The sequence below is a fragment of the Hemicordylus capensis genome, chromosome 11, assembly GCF_027244095.1.
Source record: "Hemicordylus capensis ecotype Gifberg chromosome 11, rHemCap1.1.pri, whole genome shotgun sequence".
Lineage (NCBI taxonomy): Eukaryota > Metazoa > Chordata > Lepidosauria > Squamata > Cordylidae > Hemicordylus > Hemicordylus capensis.
Window position 1 is genome coordinate 13,494,586 of NC_069667.1, and position 22,029 is coordinate 13,516,614.

The 22,029-nt window shown below is 48.2% G+C and overlaps 1 protein-coding gene across 7 annotated transcripts in view; it reads left to right on the forward strand.

Moving 5' to 3' along the window:
* Positions 1 to 22,029, forward strand: part of NHSL2 (NHS like 2) — a 123,440-nt gene that overhangs the window by 6,881 nt on the left and 94,530 nt on the right. For 4 of the 7 annotated variants that reach the window (XM_053273448.1, XM_053273449.1, XM_053273447.1 and 1 more), the window contains exon 1: positions 19,118 to 19,713. The exons of 1 other annotated variant lie outside the window; for it this stretch is intronic. In XM_053273448.1, the coding sequence (XP_053129423.1) occupies positions 19,587 to 19,713 (127 nt within the window). In that variant the 5' untranslated portion in view covers positions 19,118 to 19,586. Of the gene's footprint in view, positions 1 to 4,518; positions 4,573 to 19,117; positions 19,714 to 22,029 lie in introns of those variants that run through there. 2 more of the 7 variants (XM_053273445.1, XM_053273444.1) reach the window with 2 other exon arrangements.

Consider the following 22,029-nt stretch of genomic DNA (forward strand, 5'->3'; position numbering starts at 1 on the left):
TGTGGAGAGAGAAAACGGAAGCACTGCTGTCTTGTGCTATATAGAGGCTGCAACAATCAAACTCCTTTTGTTCCTTGCTGCTAGACTTGCATGCATTTCCCATGCAATCATGCATCTTCCTTCTCATCACAGAATTGTTGGTTTCTCTTCACACAAGTCGCAGAAGAGATGAACAAAGTTCTGCCAATGACTGAATAAGTGTAAGAACACATACATTCATTACAGAAGGAAGAGACCATGGCTGGAAAGAGAGAGGGCTCTCTCTCAATTTAGAAACCAACGTTGGTTAATCATTTGAGTATGAGTTGATTAATTCCATGTGCATACAGTTGCATGTGCACAAAAGCAGTAGTTCTAAAGCAAAATGGGTGCTTCATTTTTATATGCTGTGCATCATCAGAATCAGAATAATTTTATTTACGGGCCGGCCATAAGCCAAACAGATATGCTGTGCATGATCTTCCTAGAAGAGGGCGCTTTTCAGATTACACCTTGCAACGGAGTCACAGCATTGTTCGTGCGGGATCTTGGAAGTGTGCATTGTTTCAAATTTAATCACTATTATATATTGCTATGACATCATGTATCCGGCATAAAAAGGTTGCTGTTTTTTTCCCGGGTAGTTAGTTTCCGCGAGACTGCTCCCCCTGCTGTTTACGTTTTGAATGCAATTTGCCTGAATGAAAGCATTTTGCTGCTGTTGAGCAGCTAAGCTGGAAAGTGCCACGGTATTCTTTCTTTATGTGAGAAAGGGGAATGCCTCTCTTTTAAGATGGTTCTTGCCATCTGAAACATTTATAAATGCTTGTATTATATACCTTATATTAACATCATATTCATTCTCTCATATATATATATAGAGAGAGAGAGAGAGAGAGAGAGAGAGAGAGAGAGAGAGAGAGAGAGTTATATATAGTTATATAGAGAGTTATATATATTAACATCTGCTGCCCTTCAGTCAGCTTTGCAGCCCTAGATGGGCAGTGCAAGACCTCTGCCCAGATTTACCTCCATCTTTTCCCACGCTTGTCTGTGACAAATGTTGCATTGTAAGCTCCTCAGGGCTTACAGTGCAGGGCTTACTCTGCCTTCTTGTCTGCTACTCTGGAAGAGAGGCACAGGGCAAGATTTCTGCCAGGGCCAAAGTATAATAGGGCACATGGGTCCCAGGAACTTGTGCCACCAGCAAGGTCAGAGCGTACTGCCGCCACCTTAGGAGCTGCCCATGAGAACACGTGCCGCCTGTGTCCTCCCTACGCCACTGATTTCTGCCTAGATCCACCTCGCCTTTCCTCTTCTCTTGTTATAGCCTCTTCTGTGTCTGCAATTGTAAGCTCTGCAGGGCAGAGATCTGCATTCTTCTTTGCCATGCTGCGAAGTGCCTTGAGAGCAGATGCAATCAATTCTAGAAGATTTGCATGCCCTTTTATGTGGGAGTGCCAAGAAGGCAAAAGGAGTGCTCATTTACGGTGCACAGCACCATGTCTTCTCATATCATCTGCAAGGTTATGCAGGGGACATCAGGATTGGAACCCAGGGCCTGCCAGTTCAGAGAACAGCACGATAACTTTGCAGCTAAGTGCTCTGTCTGTCTGTTGTGTGTTTTGCGTCTGGGCTCAGAGCTAAAGTGTGTTTGTGGGACTGGGATTCTGCCTTTCTGGCTGGTGGGTGTATATATACATGTGGAGGGGAGGGGAACGATGTCTGGGGTTTGAGAGGCGTTGCACTTGTCTGGCTCTCATCTCGTCAGCATATGCAAAGCATATCCAGAATCAATCCTTGGCCACACAGCACTTGAGTGGTGGCTTGGTCCCTTTCCTTCCCCAAGGGAAGCTTTTGGGCAACTTCCTCTCCGATGGAGGAGGGTTACAAGCCATAGCAGGAAATCCTGAAGGAGGAGAATAGAATAGCGGGACGGGGGGGGGGGGAGTCTCAAGTTGGGAGGAAGAACCAGAGCCAAAAGGCCAGAAAAGATGTATGTCAAGGCAGAGTTCCTTACAAGAGGTTAGCTGTGTGTGCCAATTAGAAAGGGAGACTGAAATGTCTGAATTTGTGTTTTCACGCTTGCAGTATGGCAGTATCAAGTCTCTTTAGTTGCTGTTTCATCCATGACTGAGGCTGGGGGGGCGCGGGCGGGGTGATGGGAGTTTGTTGATTGATTTTATTCATTCATTTCGTGTATGTCCATACCACCCCAAACTTCCATCTCTCTGGGTGGTTTACGATAAATAAAACTTAATAAATACAGCATGATAAAACAAACATTTTACAATTAAACAATTAAATCCTTTTAATGTGATTTTAAAATCACATTAAAATCGAATCTGGGTGAATTTCTGTGTGTTTTAAGCAACGTCTTAAAAACTGCCAGGGATGGGGAAGCTCTTCCTTCACCAGGGAGCGCATTCCAAAGCCTCCGGGTGGCAGCAGAGAAGGCACGTGTGAGTTGCAGCAGCCCAGAAATATCTGGAGGGCTAGGGGGACATTCTAGGAAGCTGCCTTATTCAGGCCATTGCTCTGTCTAGCTTAGTCTTGGCTACACCAACTGGCAGCAGCTCTCCAAAGTTCCAGGCAGGAGTCTTTCCCAGCCCTACCTGAAAATGCTGCCAGGGATTTGAACCTGGGACACATGCTCTACCGGTGATCTAAAGCCCCAACCCCTAAGGGAAATAGCTTAAAGCACTCACATGTAGTCTCCCATCCAAATGCAAACCAAGGCAGGCCTTGCTTAGGAAGAGGACTGGAACGCTCATGCAATAGTGCTGCCAACTTTTTCTTTTTTTAAAAAAATTGTTTCCAGTCCTGCAGCTTTTAAGTCAGTGAAGATTTCCGCTTCACTACAGCTTGGTGCTGGGAAAAGGCCTCACCTGCTAAATTTCTGCCTGTCAAAAAGCACACGAGGAGGGCCAATAAAGAAGGGCTGGCAATAGTTTGGACAGGGCTTGTGTGGGGTAGGTGTGGCCTGCAGCCTACATTTATATTCCACGGCTCCAGGGATTAGCCCCAGGCCCTCTTCTGCTTTCTTCCCCTGTGCATTTGGAGACGGAGCAATGATTACATAGGAAGGTGCCTTCTACCGAGTCCGGCCATTGGTCCCAAGGGCAGAGCCACCACTGGGCGAAAGGGTTCAAAGAACCCGGGCCACCCTCCAGTCAGGCGCCGTGAGCGCGGCCCCAGACATGCCCCCCACCCCGGGTCTGACATCAGACACGGGGCCGTTATTTCGGTCCCAAACGAGGCTGTGCAGCCTGGTTTGAAGCCGGAATCGGCCCGCGCTGCATCGGCCTTTAAGGCAGGGAGAGTTGCTCCGGCCCACACTGCCGGACTCAGCGCAGGCCACTCTCCTTTCCAAATGGGGCCACCACCACCCCCTTTGGGAGACCACGCACCCGCGTCTGACGTCAGATGCAGGGGCGTTGCTATCGGGGCGCGTCTGACGTCAGACCTAGGGGCAGGGCCAGGGGGCCATGGTGGCCGCCGCACACAGGCCTCTGCCAGCCTTGGTCCATTTGACTCATGGCTGCCTTCTCTGACCGGCAGTGGCAGGGGCGTAACTACTATTAGGCAAGGGGATGTGGCTGCCTGAGGGCCCCCACGCCTCGAGGCCCCCCCCGAGGCAAGTCACATGTGAAGTGTGTGTGTGTGTGTATGTATCAGCGAGGGGCCCATTTTAAAATTTTGTCTCTGGGCCCACTCCGGCCTTGTTACGCCCCTGGGCAGCAGCTTCTCCAAGATTTCAGGCGGGAGTCTTTCTTTCCCAGCCCTACCTCCTGCGTGGCAAGGAAGGGCTCTACTACTGAGCTATGGCCTCATCTCCAGCATAGGAAGCTGCCGCCGACTGAGTCAGACCCTTGCTACCTTCAGCTCAGTATTGCCTGCACGGACTGGCAGCAGCTCCTTGCGGCTTGAGGCCGGAGTGTCTGAAGTTTGAACTTGGGCCCCGCTGCATGCAAAGCAGATGCTGTACCACAGAGCTCCAGCCCCATCCCTGGACTAAGTGCAGATTTTCTGGCAGGGAAATCGCTGCCGTCGACTGAGTCAGATGCTGGGTCCACACCACGCGCCCCCCAGCACTGTCTATGGCAGCAGCTCTTCAGGCCGGCGTCTTTCCCAGCCCCTCCCTGGAGGTGCTGCTGAGGTTCAGATCTGGGACCTCCGCCTTCTGCATGCAAGACAGAGGCTCTGCCCCAGCTCGGCAGCCCTTCCCCAGCCTGCCTGGGCTCTTGGAGCAGGGCCGAAGCCCATCGTCCAGTGCGGCTGCCTTTGCCTGCCAGTTTTAGGGCCTGTGCCTTTAAGAAGGGCCCGGCTGGGGCTGGGAGACTCCGCAGCAGCCGGCTCTGCCTGAAGCAAATCTGGCTTGAGTTAGGAAGCCCGTGGAAGGGGAGGGGGGAGCTGCTCCAGTCCTCTCCAAAGCCCAGGCAGCAGCCTGCTCCGAGTGGGCAGAGGCCGGCCTGGGAACTGCTGGCTGGGGTTCCTCCAACTGGAGCTAGTGGTGACCCACTTGGGAGCAGGACAGGAGCTGGGGCTGCCGGGCTGCCTGACATCTCCAGAGCTGCAGCTGCAGTCAAGTAGGTAAAGTGTGTGCCTTCTGTGTTGTGCCGTGCATCCCTTCTGTGTTGTCTGGTGGCCTTCCAGTAGGCAGCTGCAGGACACTGCGCCCTGGCGGGAGGGGTAAGGAAAAGCGGGTGCTGCAGAGTGTCTCTGCCCTGAGACAGGCTGCATGCGAGCTCAGCCAGGTTCGGCAGTGGCTAAGATCTCCAGTGAAAGCTGTCGGGAGCAAAGCCAGCGTGGCATTTGCCCCCCATACTGAGTGGAATTTGCACCCCAGTCATGTGGAAGCCTGCCCTTCCCAAATCTGCAGCTAGCCAGGGATTTGTGCTTGCATTAGAGAAGTGCACTCTGTGTATGTTCAGATGCAATCTTGTTATTACTCCCTCCAGCCCTGGAACGGTGGTTCTGGGATCAGCAGCTCTGGGGAATCCCAACTCGCAACAAAGCCCTCAGTTCTGATCTTCCAAGGGTGACATCTGGAAGAAAGAAAAGGGTGTGTGTGTGTGCATCGGTGGAGAGGATGCCCTGGAAAGGAGGGGTAGTTGGTGGGCAGGGGTACAGAGTGGACTTATTTACACTCTGTCCCATTCAGAACCTTGGAACCACTGGAGAATTGAAGCCCTGTTTCTCAAACTTTTTAAGAACTGGGCTGTCATTTCAGAACATATACTACCTCCCCCCCCCCCCCCGTAATCAGTTCCAGAGGTAAATGTGAGATTCTCATGTACAGAAGCCTGCTCTAGATGATGTGTGATCTGGGATGCTATTTCAGTGCTGGCATTAGAACAGGAACAGGCCAGGACTGTCTCTCTCTTCTTCCCCCACCAAAAGCCATATGGAGCCATACTCTCATTAGAAGAGTAGCACCTCTTCCTAGCCGTGTTCAGACATTACGTTGCACCTGCGATGTAATATATGTCTGTACAAGCATACATATTTTTGTGTGTGGATGACTCTACCTGCATTAATTTTGAAGGCAAATCTGGGTACAGACCCGGAAAATGCAGAATGCAGATAGGAAGTGTACTGCTGTACCTGTGATCAACATAACATGTGAATAGCTGTACCTGTGCACAGATTTGTACCCATGTACACCTGCACACAGGTTGTCCAAGTTTTGAACATAACATGTGAACAGGGCTTCTCTTCTTCTGGCATCATGTTGGAATTAGGACAATTGCACCTGTCCATCTAGTGGGGAGGGTCCCTCTGGCAGGACATATTCAACCCCCCCTCCAGATTTGGCTCCTCTTGTGTTACGATCCTATCTTCCTTGAAACTAGGGGTGTGGGGGACAGTGGAGCAAGGGGGGGATAACCGACCCTTGGCCGCCAGGGTCTGGGGGGTACCAAGGCACCTCCTCACCCTCAGCCAGGGCACCCCCTTGCCCCCTCCCACACCCAGATGGCAAATGAAGGGCTCACTCGCTGGGAGCGTGAGCTGGGACCCTTCTCCTCTCCAGCCAGTGTTTCATTGAAAGGCTGTCTGGGTTGTGAGGGGGAAGCCCAGCCAGCCAGCCTTTCAATGCAGTGCTTCCTGGGGAGGATGGGAGAGGATCTAAACAGCCCCCCCCCCGTGACAGATGCATGGGGCATGGCTTGGGGAGGGGGTAGCCATCAGCAGGACTTCATCCTCAGCTCCCTATGCCCCTCCCTGCTTGAAAACCTGTGCCCTCCAGTGGGGCCCACCCCACGGAGCCACTGCATTAAAGGGGAAAGGATGGTTGGAGGGCGGCAGGCGTGTTTCCAAGACCATTCAGTCCAGACTAGTTGTTCTTGGACACATTTGGCTAATTGCAGATCGGTTAAATAAAATAGGGCATATGGGTGTATTCCCTTCCCAGGTGTCTGGAAACAACCTTCAGACCTCAGGCTAGAGGAAGAGCGCTGGCCTTGTAGTAGCAAGCATGAATTGCCCCTTTGCCAAGCAGATTCTACCTTGGTTTGTATTTGGATGGGAGACTACTTGTGAGTCCACAATTTACAATTATTAAATATATAATTTTACTATGCGTCTTGTTACCACTGTTCAGTCTCATTTAAGATTTCTTTACTTCATGAGCTGAGCTTCAGTGGGGGGGGGGCATTTTAAAATCTTTTCTCTGGGCCCACTCCAACCTTGCTACACCCCTGTTCAACTCCCATCATCCCCAGCCACTAAGGGGATGGAGCCATAGCTCAGTGGAATTGCATCTGCATCCTTGCATGCAGAAGGTCCCAGGTTCAATCCTTGGTATCATCTCCAGGTGGGACTACGAGATTCCTGCCTGAAATCTTGGAGAGCCCCTGCCAGTTACTGTGGAGACAATACTGGGTACTGAGCTAGATGGACCAATGGTCTGACTCATTCAAAGGCAGCTTCCTATGTTCCTATGATTATTTAACCAGATCTCTTAGTGCTGGTAATATCTCTTTCCCTGCTGTGATAAATGGCTTATTCTTACATTCAGGGTTGTCAAATGATAGAGGTGGACTTTTTCAGATCCTCCAACAAGCAATACAAAGGTTTGAGTGGGGATTGTAAATAAATGCTTTCCTAGTGATGGTGAGAACTCTCTCATCCAATTAATCTGGAACAAAAGACATATATCTTTACAAAAAAGGGGATGCAGCCCATTCATCAGATGTGCTTGAAACACCTTGAGTGTGTCCTTATAAAAGGGTATTTAGAGCACATGGGCTCATCTGGTTTCAAGTAATCTTGAGAACATGTGGAGCCAGGGTTTGAATGTACATTTGTGCAAAGGAAAGGGTGGCAATTGGATGAACTAATTCCTGGAGAAAGAAAAATGGGTGCTGCTGATTTCTTCTTCTTCTCTCCCCCAGCTTTTTTTCTTCTCATGTGGTCAGGCTGCATGACATCCTGTCAATGGAAGCAGCATTTCCTGATAGAGATAGTTACTACTGTGGAAATCTGTGCTGGTTTGAACCTTTGCATGTTGCTTAACTCTTAAAAGCATAGGAGTCAGTCACAAGAAAAGAGAGCAATCCTAGCTGAAAGTGTTGCTTATGCTTTTTATTATTTATTATTTTATTTATTGTTTTGTTTGTTATATGTGTGCACTGCCCCAAACTTCCATCTCTGGGAGGTTTGCAGCAACAGAAAACAAATTGAAACAAATGAAAAATTAAAACAAATGATATATAAATATGTTAAAGAAATAATAATAATAAATATTTACTACTGTTCTGAGGTCATTTATCTCAAGAAGTGGATGCAGCTGGCATATTAGCTGAATCTGATAAAAAGCACTTCTGGCCACTGCCTCAACCTGAGGTTTGGATCCAGAAGCACTCCCAGACTGTTATCTGTTCCTTCTGGGGAAGTGTGATCCCATCCAGAACTGGCAGATGAAAAATGTCTCCGGAGTTCTGACCCCATACAAGAAGTACCTTCATCTTATTTGGATTCAGTCTCAGTTTATTATCCCTCATCCCAGCTCCTCACTGCCTCCAGGCAGGCATTTAAGGAGGTTATGCCTTCTCCTGAAGATGTTCAGATCTCCTGATGATCTCTCCCAGTGGTTTCATGTAGATGTTAGAGCATTGGAGACAGCGTGGGACCCTGGGGGACGCCATAGAAAAGTTCACATTTGAAAGAACAAGAGTCTCCAAGAGACACCATCTGGAATCTGCCCAAGAGGTAGGAGTGGAACCACTGCAAAGCAGTGACTCCCAATCCCAACCCTCTCAGATGGTCCAGAAGGATATGATGGTTGACAGTATCAAAAGCTGCTGAGAGACCCAAAAGGACCAACTCCCAACCAAGGCATTCTCCACCCCTTAGCCAAAGCTAAGCCAGTTTGAAATGGGTCTAGACAATCCATTTCCTCCAAGACTGCCTGGAGCTTAGAGGCCACCACCCTCTCAATTACCTTGCCCAACCATGGAAGGTTGGAGACAGGCCTACCAGAGGCGGAGCCACCATTGCGCTGGGGGGCTCAAAGAACCCAGGCTGCCATGCTCAGGGGCTGTGCCTGGTGCTCAAGCCGTGCCCCCTGTGTCTGATGTCAGATTCAGGGAGTGTGGCCACATTAGCACACGAAGCTGCACGGCTCCATTTTTGAGAAGCTTCAGCCAGACTGGGTTCCCAGCCTGGCTGGAACATGGCTCTCTGCTTTTGCAAGCAGGGAGGAGAAGCGCTCCCGGCCACACTGCAAATGTAGTGCCGGCCAAAGTTTACTCGCAAACGGGGCATGTAGCCCCATTTGCTAACATTGCCATACACTGTGCATCTTATGTCAGACGCAGGGGCTGGGTAGGGCCTGCCAACGGCAGGCTGAACAGAGGCCACCGACGTCCTCGCTCCACTACCGAGGGCTATATTTGCTTAACTCTGAGGGATCCAATGCAGGCTTCTTGTTCAGAAGAGGTCTAATAATTGCCTTCTTGAGAGAAGAAGGTATCCTGCCCTCTGAGGGAGGACAGGATACCTTCCTCTCTTAAGAAGGCAATCATTAGAAGCATTTATTATCTCTACCAGGCCTTATATAACAGCCCCCCTGCCAGATAGTATAAGCCATGCCAGACAAGGGTCAAGAGAACCACGCTGGTAGACCACGCTGTTCTGAGCAGCTTATCCACATCCTCTGGAGTCACCAACTGAAAGTGATCCAGCCTAACCATCTAAGAGGAGTTGCTGGATACCTCTGCATTAGACTCCACAATGATTGTGGGATCTGAGTCTTAAGTCAGCCCAAATACAAGATATTTTATCCACAAAAAACTCATTAAAAGCATCACTGTGGTAGTGTAGGGACCAGCATATCTGTCTCCTACCCGTTGCTGGTAACTCATAGCTATTATGGGGAATGAAAACTGGCATTAGATAAGACAGGTTCTGAAAGTGGGTTACACAGTTGCACAGTCCTAAACCAGGGGTTCTCAGCCTTGAGATCTCCATTTTGACAGGGGATGATGGGAGTTGTACTCCAACAACATCTGGGGACCCAAGGCTGAGAACTGCTGTTCTAAACCAAAGTTTGTATGCTTTGAGAACTCAGGTTGGAGACTGTGGGCTTATCTTGAGCTACAATAAACCTTCTAGTTCCGAGAAGTGAGTCCACAAGACTTCCATATAAATTGTACAAGAGTGATTTTCTTCTTCTTCCATGACTGGGGGTGTTTAGGTGGGGTGGAAAGTACCTTCTGTCTGAAAGGCTTGCAAAATCCACATTTCTGCCTCTGAATCTGTATTTCTGCATCCAAGACATTCCAGTTTGTCTTGAACTGGTGATTTGCAAGAGAAAGAGGACCTTAGGCAAAGACAGTGTTAAAAAGCACATACTAAAATATGGAGGCTTCTCCTCCTCCTCCTCCTCCTCCTCCTCCTCCTCCTCCTCCCTCTCTCTGTAACCATCTGTTTCCAGTCCTCACTTCTATTTGAATCCTGGGTCTTGACAAATAAAATTCTGTTTGGACTGACTGTAAACATGTTCCTAAGTGCTGCATCGAAGGGGGAGTGTAGAACTGAGGTTAAGCTGCCAAATGGGATGAGGAGGGGGCGGATGCTCAGCTGTATACATGTGGAGCTCCGGGTTAGTTCTACATGCCTTTCTCCAATGCAGGAAGTTTCAAACAGTGATGTGGGGAATCCTTCAGCCTCCTTGGAAGCTTTTCAAGGGATCTTCAAGGAGGAGGTCAGTAGTGGTGGGGCAAACTTCCCTGAAACACAACTAGCCTGCAATTGCTGGCCTTTCAGGGTGTGTGCTCATTTCCCAGCCTGGAGCAATGGTGAGGCCCTAGACCAGTGTGCTTCATTGTAAGGCCCAGGCATCAATGGTATGGGCTTAATCAACCTTAAGTGCAGCTCCCTGACTGTGCCTGTCTGAACTTGAAGCTTCAGCCAAAGCTTTTGCATGGTCCCCTGGCATCATGCAGAGAAGACCATTCTCATTGTGCTGTGCTTTGCCCAGTGCCAGGGTGTGGGGCTTTAAGGGAAACGGAGCCCTCCACCATCTTGGAAGGTTTGCATAGAGTGCTGGAAAGCAGAGTTGCACCTAGGTAATTTTGGAGCCTGGACCTAAAGGCCTTTAGAGCCCCCCTTCCATTATTATTATTATTATTATTATTATTATTATTATTATTATTATTATTATTATTTCTTGTTTACACAGTCAGACAGGAATTATTGACTGGTTTGTTTTATCCAGACATCGAGTCCTTCCCAAGGACTTGGGATGGCTGAATTTTATCATCAATGCTGTTGGTTATTATAGATATCGTCACAAAATATAGGCTGTTCCCAGTAAAGTTGGTTTTTGTAATTGGCTGATGGTGATTTCTGTGGCCCCTATGGTGTTGAGGTGCTCTTCAAGGTCTTTTGGAACTGCACCCAGGGTGCCAATGACCACTGGGATTATTTTGGTCTTTTTCTGCCACAGCCTTTCAATTTCAATTTGTAGATCTTTGTATTTGGTGATTTTTTCTCTTCCTTTTTCTTCTATTCTGCTATCCCCTGGTATTGCTATGTCAATTATTTTGACTTGTTTTTCTTTCTTCTCGACTACAGTTATATCTGGTGTATTGTGTGGCAGATGTTTGTCTGTTTGTAGTCGGAAGTCCCATAATATTTTTACATCTTCATTTTCTTCAACTTTTTCAATTTTATGGTCCCACCAATTCTTGGCTACAGGTAGCTTGTATTTTTTGCAGATGTTCCAGTGTATCATCCCTGCTACCTTGTCATGCCTTTGTTTGTAGTCAGTCTGTGCGATCTTTTTACAACAGCTGATTAGGTGGTCCACTGTTTCATCTGCTTCTTTACAAAGGCGGCACTTGCTGTTTGTTGTGGATTTTTCGACTTTTGCTCTTATTGCATTTGTTCTTAGTGCCTGTTCTTGCGCAGCCAGTATTAAACCCTCTGTTTCTTTCTTCAAGTTGCCATTCTTAAGCCATTGCCAGGTCTTGGTGATGTCTGATTTTCCAGTTATATTGTGTAAATATTGACCATGCAGGGGCTTATTTCTCCATTTTTCTGCTCGGTTCTTGACTTGTTCTTTCTTATAGGCCTGCTTTGTTTCATTGGTGTTGAATAGTTTCTCATTCTTGACCATTTTAAGTGCATCTTCTTCACTGTCCTTTATATAGGACAGTGGGGTGCAGAGCATGATTGATGGTCATGATTTTCCTGGTCGTACGATCTAGCTCTGCTTGGGTCCAGTCTATTATTCCTGCAGTGTATCTGATAACAGGTATAGCCCAGGTGTTTATGGCTTGTATGGTGTTCCCGCCATTGAGTTTGGACTTGAGGATTTTTCTAACTCTCCTGACGTATTCACTTCCCATTTTTCTTTTAACTTCAGTGTGTGCGATGTTATCAGCCTGGAGAATGCCCAAGTATTTGTAACGTTCTTTCTCTTCCAGGTTCTTTATGTTGCTTCCATTGGGCAGTTCTATTCATTCTGTTTTTGTTATTTTTCCTCTTTTCATTATTAATGCAGCACACTTGTCTAGTCCAAACTCCATTGCTATATAGCTACTGAATATACGGACAGTGTTTAGCAGTGATTTGATTTCTGACTGGGACTTTCCATACAACTTCAGATCGTCCATGTACAGCAGATGGTTTATTTTACTTGATGTTTTAGATGTTTTGTATCCGAGGCCTGTTTTGTTTGGTATTTGTGAAAGTGGAGTCATGGCGATTACAAACAACAGAGGGGATAGTGAGTCCCCTTGGAAAATACCTCTTCTAATGCTAACCTGTCCAAGTGTCTCGCCATTGATTGTTAACTGTGTACTCCACATGCTCATTGTTTTTTAAATAAATATCTGAATGTTTTTGCTGACACCAGTTGTTTCTAAACATTGTAGTATCCATGTGTGAGGCAATGAATCGAAGGCTTTCTTGTATCAATCCATGCAACACTTAGATTTGTTTTTCTTCTCTTGCAGTTTTCTAAAAATCATTTTGTCAATCAGCAGCTGGTCTTTTGTGCCTCTGGTGTTTGGGCAATTTCCTTTCTGTTCAACTGGAAGCTGTTTGTTAGTTAATAAGTGTTGCATCACTTTATCTGCTATTATTCCAGTTAATAATTTGGACATGGTTGGCAGGCAGGTTATCGGTCTATAATTACTTGGAACTGCACCTCTTGCTATTATTATTATTATTATTATTATTATTATTATTATTATTATTATTATTATTTTACACAGTCAGACAGGTGTTATTGACTGGTTTGTTTTATCCAGACATCGAGTCACCCAGCTAGTTTTATGGCTGAATGGGGATTTGAACTCGGGTCTCCCCGGTCCTAGTCCAACACTCTAACCACTACACCACGCTGGCTCTCAAATTAAGCATCATCATGCTTGGCTGGGCGACCACACTATCTGGGACAGACTAAAGAAGATTTGTGGGGCCCCAGGGGCTGTGGAGGCCCTGGACTTCGGCCTGGAAGTCCAAGGGTAAGAGCACCTCTGATGGGAAGTATAGCCCTTCCCGGAGCTTTTCGCCTAGAGCAGTGGTTCCCAACTTGTAGCCTGTGGACCACTGGTGGTCTGTGAGGGTACTGCAGGTGGTCTGTGTGGGTGTGGGGAGATATAATGTAATAATACAGTGGTCCCTCTACTTACGAAATTAATCCGTTCTGAATGCACATTTGTAAGTCGAAAAGTTCGTAAGTCGAAAAGCGGTTTCCCATAGGAATGCATTGGGAACGGATTAATGCGTTCCGGAGCCTAGAAAAAAGACCCAGACCCCCAGTAAGGCTTGCAAACTGCACAGGAACATTTCTTTTCAAGAATAAACAGGCAGTAAACAGGCAGGCAAGTCAAGGAAACCGCATGTAAAATTCGTTAGTCGAGGAAACCCCATCTAAAAATTTGTAAGTCGAAAAAACCGCATCTAAAACCGGATCTAAAACTGCCGTTTGTAACTCGAAAAATACTTATGTCGAGTAGTTCATAAGTCGAGGGACCACTGTAATTAACATCAAAGTTCTCATTAGGTAAGTGCTATCTTTTCCCCACTGGTAGGCCTACTGCAAGTAAATATATTGGGACGAATGCAACATGTTTGTGAGTGAGCATAATACATTATTAGAAAGAGCTGCTTTTTTAATACCACTTGATATATGTTTGTCTCCCGTCAGCCATAGGCCCTATTAAACATGTTTAAAACAGCTTGCGTACATGGAGGTCCGCAAAAGCTTTTGAAGACAAAGTAGTGGTTTGCATAAAAGAAAAATCTGGGGGTAGTCTGGTGCCACCCCTCTTAAAGGGCCCTCCCAGCACAAGGCACAGGACTGTGTGGAAGTCGGCACAGTGGGAAATGGCTCCCACACTGGTGGCTTTTTGCCAAAGTGGCCACTATTGAAAAAAATAATGAAGAAAATAGTGAAAAATAGTGACGATCACTAGTGAAATAGTGGGAGGAAATAGTGAAATAGTGAAAATAGTGAAATAGTGAAAAAAATAAAGATCACTGCCCTAGGCAATACCAGTCTACCTACAAAGAAAGGTTGCAGCATTTGGGGTTTTTTTTTTAATATAGACAAAAGACAGCTAAGAAGTGTGGAGAAAATGGGTAGAGAGAACTTTCTTCTTCTAATAGTCGTACTAGAGACCTGGGTTGTCCAATGTACTTGATTAACAGAAGATTTACAACAAAGAAAATAGCTTTTTCACATAATGTGTAATTAACATGGGGATTCTTAGTCTTAGGTCCCCTGATGTTGTGGGACTACAACTCCCATCACCCCCTGGCACAATGGCCTGTGGCCACAGGAGAACAACTGCCTTATGACATAACAGCTGTTTGATTGACAGGTAGAAATTCAATAGAGGAAAGCCCAGTTCAGACATGATGTTTACTACTCTGAGTACACTGAGTGTACAGTTCACACAGGTACAGATCTGTACACGGGTACTGTGATCCATGTGTCATGTTGTGTACAGCAGTACACCTCCTATCTGTATCATGCATTTGAGAGGCCCGTAACCAGATTTGTTTTAAAAACGAATGCAGGTACAGTTGTTCACACAAAAACATATACCTGCATGCAGGTGTACACTCATACAACATAAAGTTTGAATAGGGATGAAGCCTTCCATGCTGCTGCATTAGGGGATGTGGCCAAAGCTGAGTGGAAGAGCATCTGCTTTGCATGCAGAGGGCCCCAGGTTTGCTCCCTGGCAGCATCTCCAGGTAGGGCTGGGAAAGATCCTGTACACAGATGTGTTGGGGAAAGCAGCACCTACTAATTTCTGCCCAGTATGTTGATGCTAAAGGCACAGGGGCCTTGCAAGGAAAAAAGGTGGCAATTCAAGTCACCTCTTTGATGCCATCTGAACCCAATGAAATTTCTGTCTCCAGGGCTTCCAAAGACCTTGTGGTGGGCCCCCTGGTCCAAACACAGACGGCAAGGGTGTGATGTCTGTGTTACATGGATGCTGCTTGGCTTTCTTGCATCTTAGCTAGGGGTCCTGAGACTTGGGCTACAGACAACAGCCATGGCAGCAGGTGATGATGGGAGTTGTTGTCCCACAGTATCTGAGGACCCATGTATGAGGACTCCTGCCATAAGTATTATAGAGGGCCTACATGTATTCAGTCACCCTAAGTGGTGCACTGGGAAAATGCTTGACTAACAAGCAGAAGTTTTCCGGTTCGAATCACCGTGGATATGTTTCCCAGATTATGGGAAATATCTATATTGGGCACAGGGGCGTATCTAGGGTAGGGCAGGCAGGGCACGTGCCCTGGGCGCCACTCGAAGGGGGGTGCCATTTTGTAGAATTTTTTTTTAAGGCTGCCAAAAACAAAATGGCCGCTGTGCATGCTCAGATGGCCTCTGTGAGGCCCTAGGCCATGCCAGGCCTTGCAGAGGTCATTTGAGCATGCACTGTGGCCATTTTGTTTTCAGCGGCCATTTTTTTAAAAAAAAGATTATTTTAAAAAATGGCTACCAAATATGCTCAATTGGTCCCTGCGAGGCCCTAGAGGCCAGCGGCGGGAGGGCAGACCCCACACGGCCTTTAGGAAGCCCCCTGAAGGGGCTACAGGTAAAAAAAAATTAATATAATATAAGACACTGTACACATATTCAGATCGGCAGAGAATCAGGGCTTGTGAATACCGAGCTGAAGCTTATGAGCTAGGATTGTATTCATTTGCTCTTACTTTGCTTCTTGTGATAAGTGAGTTAAATGTGATGTCTTAATAATATGCCTATTAATAGTGAGTTTGTCTCTGAATCAGTGTGAAATCCATATTATTAAGGCCCACTGGGAGTTTCTTGCTCTCTTTCTCTCATTTTAACTGTCTTTCTGAAATACTAGAATATATTCCAAGCAGTGACACAGTTTACTCTGCATATCCTTTAATTATTTACAGAGTATCTGGGAAAAGTCAAATTCTCCATTGATCTTTAAAACTTATGTAATGGTGATGCTACAATGCATAGTAGAGAATTAGACAGGCACTTCTGTTTAGTTTTCCAAGTACACCTCCACATAGTATTTGGGTATTTCATGACCCCCAGAATACTGAAATTAGTAGTTTTCCAGCATTTTTTGGTCTGACTATGTCCACTGCTAAATAGTTTTTGAAAGATTAAAAGATTAACAAGCTTGACTTGTATTTTTCAGCTCGTGTTATGGTGTAGTTATCTGAAAGATGGGTGTCAGATGTTTGGACAGGGGGCGCAATTTCAGTGTTTACCTGGGTGCTATTTTCCCTAGATACGCCTCTGATCGGGCAGCAGCGATATAGGAAGATGCTGAAAGGCATCATCTAATACTGCACGGGAGATGGCAATGGTCAACCCCTCCTGTAATCTACCAAAGAAAACCACAAGGCTCTGTGGGCGCTCGGAGTCGAAATCGACTTGATGGCTCACTTTACCTTTAAATGTATCCAAGAAGTCACCTTCCAAGAAGCGCGGTGGGGAAGTAACTTGCCTAGGGAGCAAGAGGTTGCTGGTTAGATTCCCTGCTGGTGTGTTCCCCAGACTATGAGAAATGTCTATATCGGGCAGCAGCGATATAGGAAGATGCTGAAAGGCATCATCTCCTACTGCGCAGGAGGAGGCAATGGTAAACCCCTCCTGTATTCTACCAAAGACAACCACAGGGCTCTGTGGTCGCCAGGAGTTGACACCAACTTGACGGCACAACTTTTAATGTATCCAAAGCCTATTGCGGTGGCCTTGCAGATGCCTGCCAATTTTGCAGATTTTTCTGTCACTGCTGCCTGGCTGGTGGCTAGGCTGGGGGAGAGGGAGAGAGAGGGAGAGAGAGAGAGAGAGAGAGAGAGAGAGAGAGAGAGAGAGAGATGGGCTCCTGTAGCCGTCAATGAGGAAGCTGCTTTGCTGGAGGATGCAGAGTACTGATCCAACTTGCTCCTGTTTCCATAGCAACTTCCTAGTGCTTTCTGGTACTCCATCATCTTAACACAGAGGGGGGGGGGAGGAATCGGCCTCTGCTAGCAAAGCACAAAAGCTCTGCTTTTTCCGAGAGACAGCTGGGCTCAGGCAGTGCAAAAATAACTTTTCTCAAAGACCCAGGCCAGACCCTGCTAAGCTCTCCTACCGAAGGGGGATTTCTACCTCATCTCTCCCTCTGATTTCCTCCAGTATATGCCAAAGTCTTCTCTGCCTCACTTGCAGCCAGGTTGTCACAGAGTGAATTTGGGAGACTGAAAAATGATTTGATGAATTTTAATGATTGACAAAATGGGGAGGTCTGTAAGCCCAGGATAAATAGATGGCTTGCTGGTCTCCCCTCCCTTCTCCTTCTACAACTTACCCTTGCAATCCCACACTGAGTCTTGTAGCCCCACTCTTAATCTCGCACCCTTGTTTTCTGGGTGCAGGGCCACACCTTTGGCCCAGTCCACACAGCTATCTGCTTCTGGGCCAAGGGTTGTTCTGGGTGTCCGATGTCAAGGATGCTGAATCAGCACAACACTGGCAAACTGTACAGGAGCTATGCAAATCCCTTTCCCAGTCCCGGCCATTACAGGTGAATGACCAAGGGATTGTTCATTTCTACTTTACTCTGTCAGTAGAGGCAAAGTGTGCCGTCAAGTTGATTTCGACTCCTGGTGCTGACAGAGCCCTGTGGTTTTCTTTGGTAGAATGCAGGAGGGGTTTACCGTTGCCTCCTCCTGCGCAGTATGAGATGATGCCTTTCAGCATCTTCCTATGTCGTTGCTGCCCGATATAGTCTGGGAGACATACCAGTGGGGATTCGAACCGGCAACCTTCTTCTTGTTAGTCAAGCAGGAGAAATTCTATTAGTCAGAGTAGACAAGATTAAACTGGATCAGGGGCATGCACACGGTTTTTTGATGTCTACTCAGTTAATTTTAGATCCCGCTCAAGTTGAATCTTAAACAAAACTCAAACCTAGAACAAAACTCATTCCGCACAGAGATGGGGAAAAATGAGAGGGACCACTGATCAGGGGTTCGCCACCTTGGATTCTCTGGTGTTGTTGGGCTACAGTGTCCATCTTCTACTCAGCCATCATGGCAGGGGATGATGGGAACTGTAGTCCAAAAGCATCTGGGGACTCAAGGCTGGGAACATCTGGACTAGAAGGGCACTTTCCAGATTAGACCCTGCAATGGGGTCAGGACGTATCTCTGAAGTGTGCTTCCACACTCCCTGTGTTGTGACACCACAGTCCCGATGCTGACAGCAGGGTGCCGTTCACATTCCCCATGCCTTGTTTTGGATTACTCACTGCAATTTATTGCTATAATGTTGTATGTTGGCGCAAAAAGGTTGCTGTATTTTCTGGTTGTTAGTTTTTGCGAGACTGCTCCCCCTGCTGGGCACTTTGCTATTTACGTTTTGAATGCAATTTGCCAGAATCAAAGCATTTTGCTGCTGTTGAGCGGGTAAACTGGAAAGCACCATGGACCAGTGGTCTGACTCAGTATAAGGCAGTTTCTTCTTCCAAGGCACTCTAGGGGGCCAGCTAAACCCCAAGCATTTGAAGAGCCCCCCCATCTATGACCTCTCCCCTCCCCCACAAAACCTAATAATCCATCTCTCCTCTCCTCTTTCCCAAAAACATTTAAGTGAGGAGGAGGCACTGAATGGTAGAGTTATCTGCTTTGGATGCAGAAGGGCCAAGGTTCAATCCCTGGCAGCATCTCCAGCTTTTTCAGAGGTGACTTTACTGCAACTTTACTTTGGGAGGGTGGGTGTGCCTTCACATATTGGCCATATTTATCCCGAAGTCCATGCAGGAGACCAGCTGTCTGAAAAGCCTCCAGGTAGGACTGGGAGAGACTCCCTGCCTGGAATTCAGAAGAACTCAGAAGAGTCAGAGCAGAGGATTCTGAGCTTGATGGACCAAGGCTCTCATGTGTTCCTAAGGCAGTTGAGGAGTGCCGCTTCCCCCCCCCCCCGCAAACATTTGAAGAGCCCCCACCTCAAATTATTGACCTTCCCCTACCAAATCTAATCACCCCAGAGGTCTCTTTCTTCTTCCCCCTGCAAAACAAAAAACAAAACAAAAAAAACCCTGAGGCTGCTCAAAGCTTTCCCTTTGTCTGTGCCCTTGCAGCACTCTGCACATGCTCTGGCGACCCCTCCTCGGGATGACGTCTCCTGGGGCCGAGCCCTGCGGTTGCAAGGGGCTTTCTGAAGCTGGCCGGGCTTGCCGGCTGGTGGTCGGCTCTGGCCCTGCGGGTGCGTGGCTGCTGGCACACGCGTGGGCGCACTGGCGCCTGTTCCCTTGTCACAGCACGTGCGCCTGAGAGACGCGAGGAGGAGATTCATCCCCCCCCCCGCCACCTTTCCATCTCTCTCTCTCTCCTTGCTCCCCGCTCCTTCCTTCCCTCCCTCCCTTCACAGCCCGCCCGCGGGCGGGGGCAGGTGGCGACGACGACGGCAAGGATGCTGCCAAGGACCGGAGCGGCGGCTCAAGAGCGCGACAGCAGCCGCCGCCGCCGCCGAGGCTCCCGAGCAGCAGGAGCGACGCCTGGCCGTGTCTGAGGCTCCCTCTGGCCCGGCTGCGCGGCTCCCGCCCGGGCGATGCTCTCCTGCGCCCCGGAGGCCCCAGCAGCAGCGTGCCGAGATGGGCAACTCCCCGCCGGTGATGCTGGGCAAGGCGCCCCGCAGCAAACGGGCTCCGCGCACCGCTGCCGTCTCTCCGTCCTGCGCCACCGCCGCCTCTGCCTCTTCCCACGCGCAGCCGGCAACAGGTAGGAGCGGGGCCACGGCTCCTCGGATCGGGGCCAGCCATGGGGCCCGGGAAGGGCACCCCTTCTCGTCTCCCCTCTGTCGACGGACGAGGAGGCAGAGATGCTGCAGAATCCGCGCGCCCCCCCCCCCCCCCGCCGCCATTCTTCTTCTCACCCCTGCAAATCAGCTGTTCGCCGAGCAAGAAGCCGATGCAGTCCAGAAGCAGGGTGCAGATGGCGGGCGAGCCGGAGGAGCAGCAACGCCTCACTTGATTTTTCAGAATTGTTTTGGGGGGTGGGGAACATGGGAGGGGGTGGTTTAGGTTGGGCAAGGGGAGTGCAGAAAAATGAGGGGGGGGATCCGGGGTCTCGCTATAATTGAGCAAAGGGGTTCAAGGAACCCCAGCGCCTGAGGGGGGCCCAGCTCCACCCCTCCCTGTTTTTCTTCCTCTCCCTCACTCACACGGCCCCCTCTCCCCTAGCTGGGGGGGATTTCACAAGTGTTTAGTGGGGGATCTGCCCAGAACTATGCTGGGGGCATTTCAGATGAAATCAAATTTCTAGGGGAAAGGGGGTTCTGAATAGGGGGGAGGGGGCAGAAACCCCCCCACCAACATCTGAGGGTTGTTTTTTTTTTTGTCATCTCCCTCCATCAAACCTAATAACCCATATCTTCAATTTCTTGCCCCCCGAAGTGTATTCTCTCCCCACCCCCCAAAAAAGTGAGGAGCTGCTGTTGCAGGGTTCCCTCTGCCTGCATCTCTGGTTCTCTCTATCTGTGTCTGCACATGCATTGCATGCAATTTGCTCTCTTGGTGATTGTTCACACATGCAATGTGTGCACCCACTGGCTTCCTTGGACACCTGTCAAAGGAAGTGCAGTGTGTGTGTGTGAAAGGGGGAGGGGTTAAGAAAAATTGGAGTGGCAGGAGCCCTGTTCGCACATTACATTCAATACTCGTATAATCTGTGTCCACAGGTACAGATCTGTACACAAGTACAGTTTTTCACATGTTATGTTCAATTCATGTACAGCAATACACTTCCTACCCTGTTTCCCCGAAAGTAAGACCTACCCCGAAAGTAAGACCTACCCCGAAAGTAAGACCTAGCAGTAATTTCTGATGTACCACTAATTGCCCTAGTGCATTTTTGGGGCTAAAATTAATATAAGACACTGTCTTATTTTTGGGGAAACACGGTATCTATACCCTGGGTCACTTTTTAAATGAACACAGATACAGTCATTCACACAATAACAAGCACATGTATACAGACACCTGAATGCAGGTACAACATAATGTCTGAATAGGGCTAAAATACATGTGTTATCTGCTTTACTAACACAGAAGTGCTTTTTCTGACTGATACAGCCCTCATGGCAATGGAGAGAGAAAGGAAGGGGGAGAAGGAGACACTCCTCTCATTGAGGGTGGTTTCCATAATTTCCTGTCCATGTTAGCTGAGGTCTGGATCCTGTGCAGTAGGCTGCAGCTGGGATGCTGATGAATTCCTTACTCTTTTCTGAATTGACACAGGCAGGGAATGGAAAAGAAAATATCAGAAAGGTTTGCACAGATCTTGAACACGCAGGTTCTGCTAGTTCTCTCAATAATGCATGGAAGATATTGTGCATTTTAGACCTGCACAATGATGGTTGTGGGTCAGAAAGATGTTCACGTCAGATTCCACTTCTCTCCCCACGCCACCCCCTTACATCTTGGAGGGCTTATCTTTTGATAATCTGCAGCTGAACATGTGAACTGGCCACATCAAAGAGCAGCTGATATGAAAGCTCTTGTCTGTCCCTTCAGAGGGCTGTTTCTCACATGCGGGACCATGCCCTGATGTGCCTGTGTCAAATCTCACAAACGCTGCAATCCTGTGCACAGTTACCTGGGAGATGAGTCCCACTGAATTCAGTGGGGCTTACTTCCAAATAAACATCCACAGGATCAGGCTGAAAGGCACAAGTCGGAGGAAGATGTATTCAGGTTTCAATTCTGTGCAGAGTTACTTGGGAGTAAACTTCACTGAATGGTGTAGGACTTACCTCTGAGTAGGCATACAGAGACAGGATGGCCTTCGCTTCCTCCTTTTCTCCCACACACACACTTGCCCTCCCCCCACCCCCTTGCATGCCTCCTGTACCATTCACTCTACCTGAGCTTAGGTGTTGTCACACTGGATGTTCCCTCTGACATCAATTCCTTCCTTTCCTACGCAAGCTTACACCCCAAATACCAGCCATCACCTGGTATCACCAGCTATCTCCTCCTTTATGGGAGGAGAACTGGTCTTGTGGAAGGAAGCATGAATTGTCTCCAGGTTCTGACC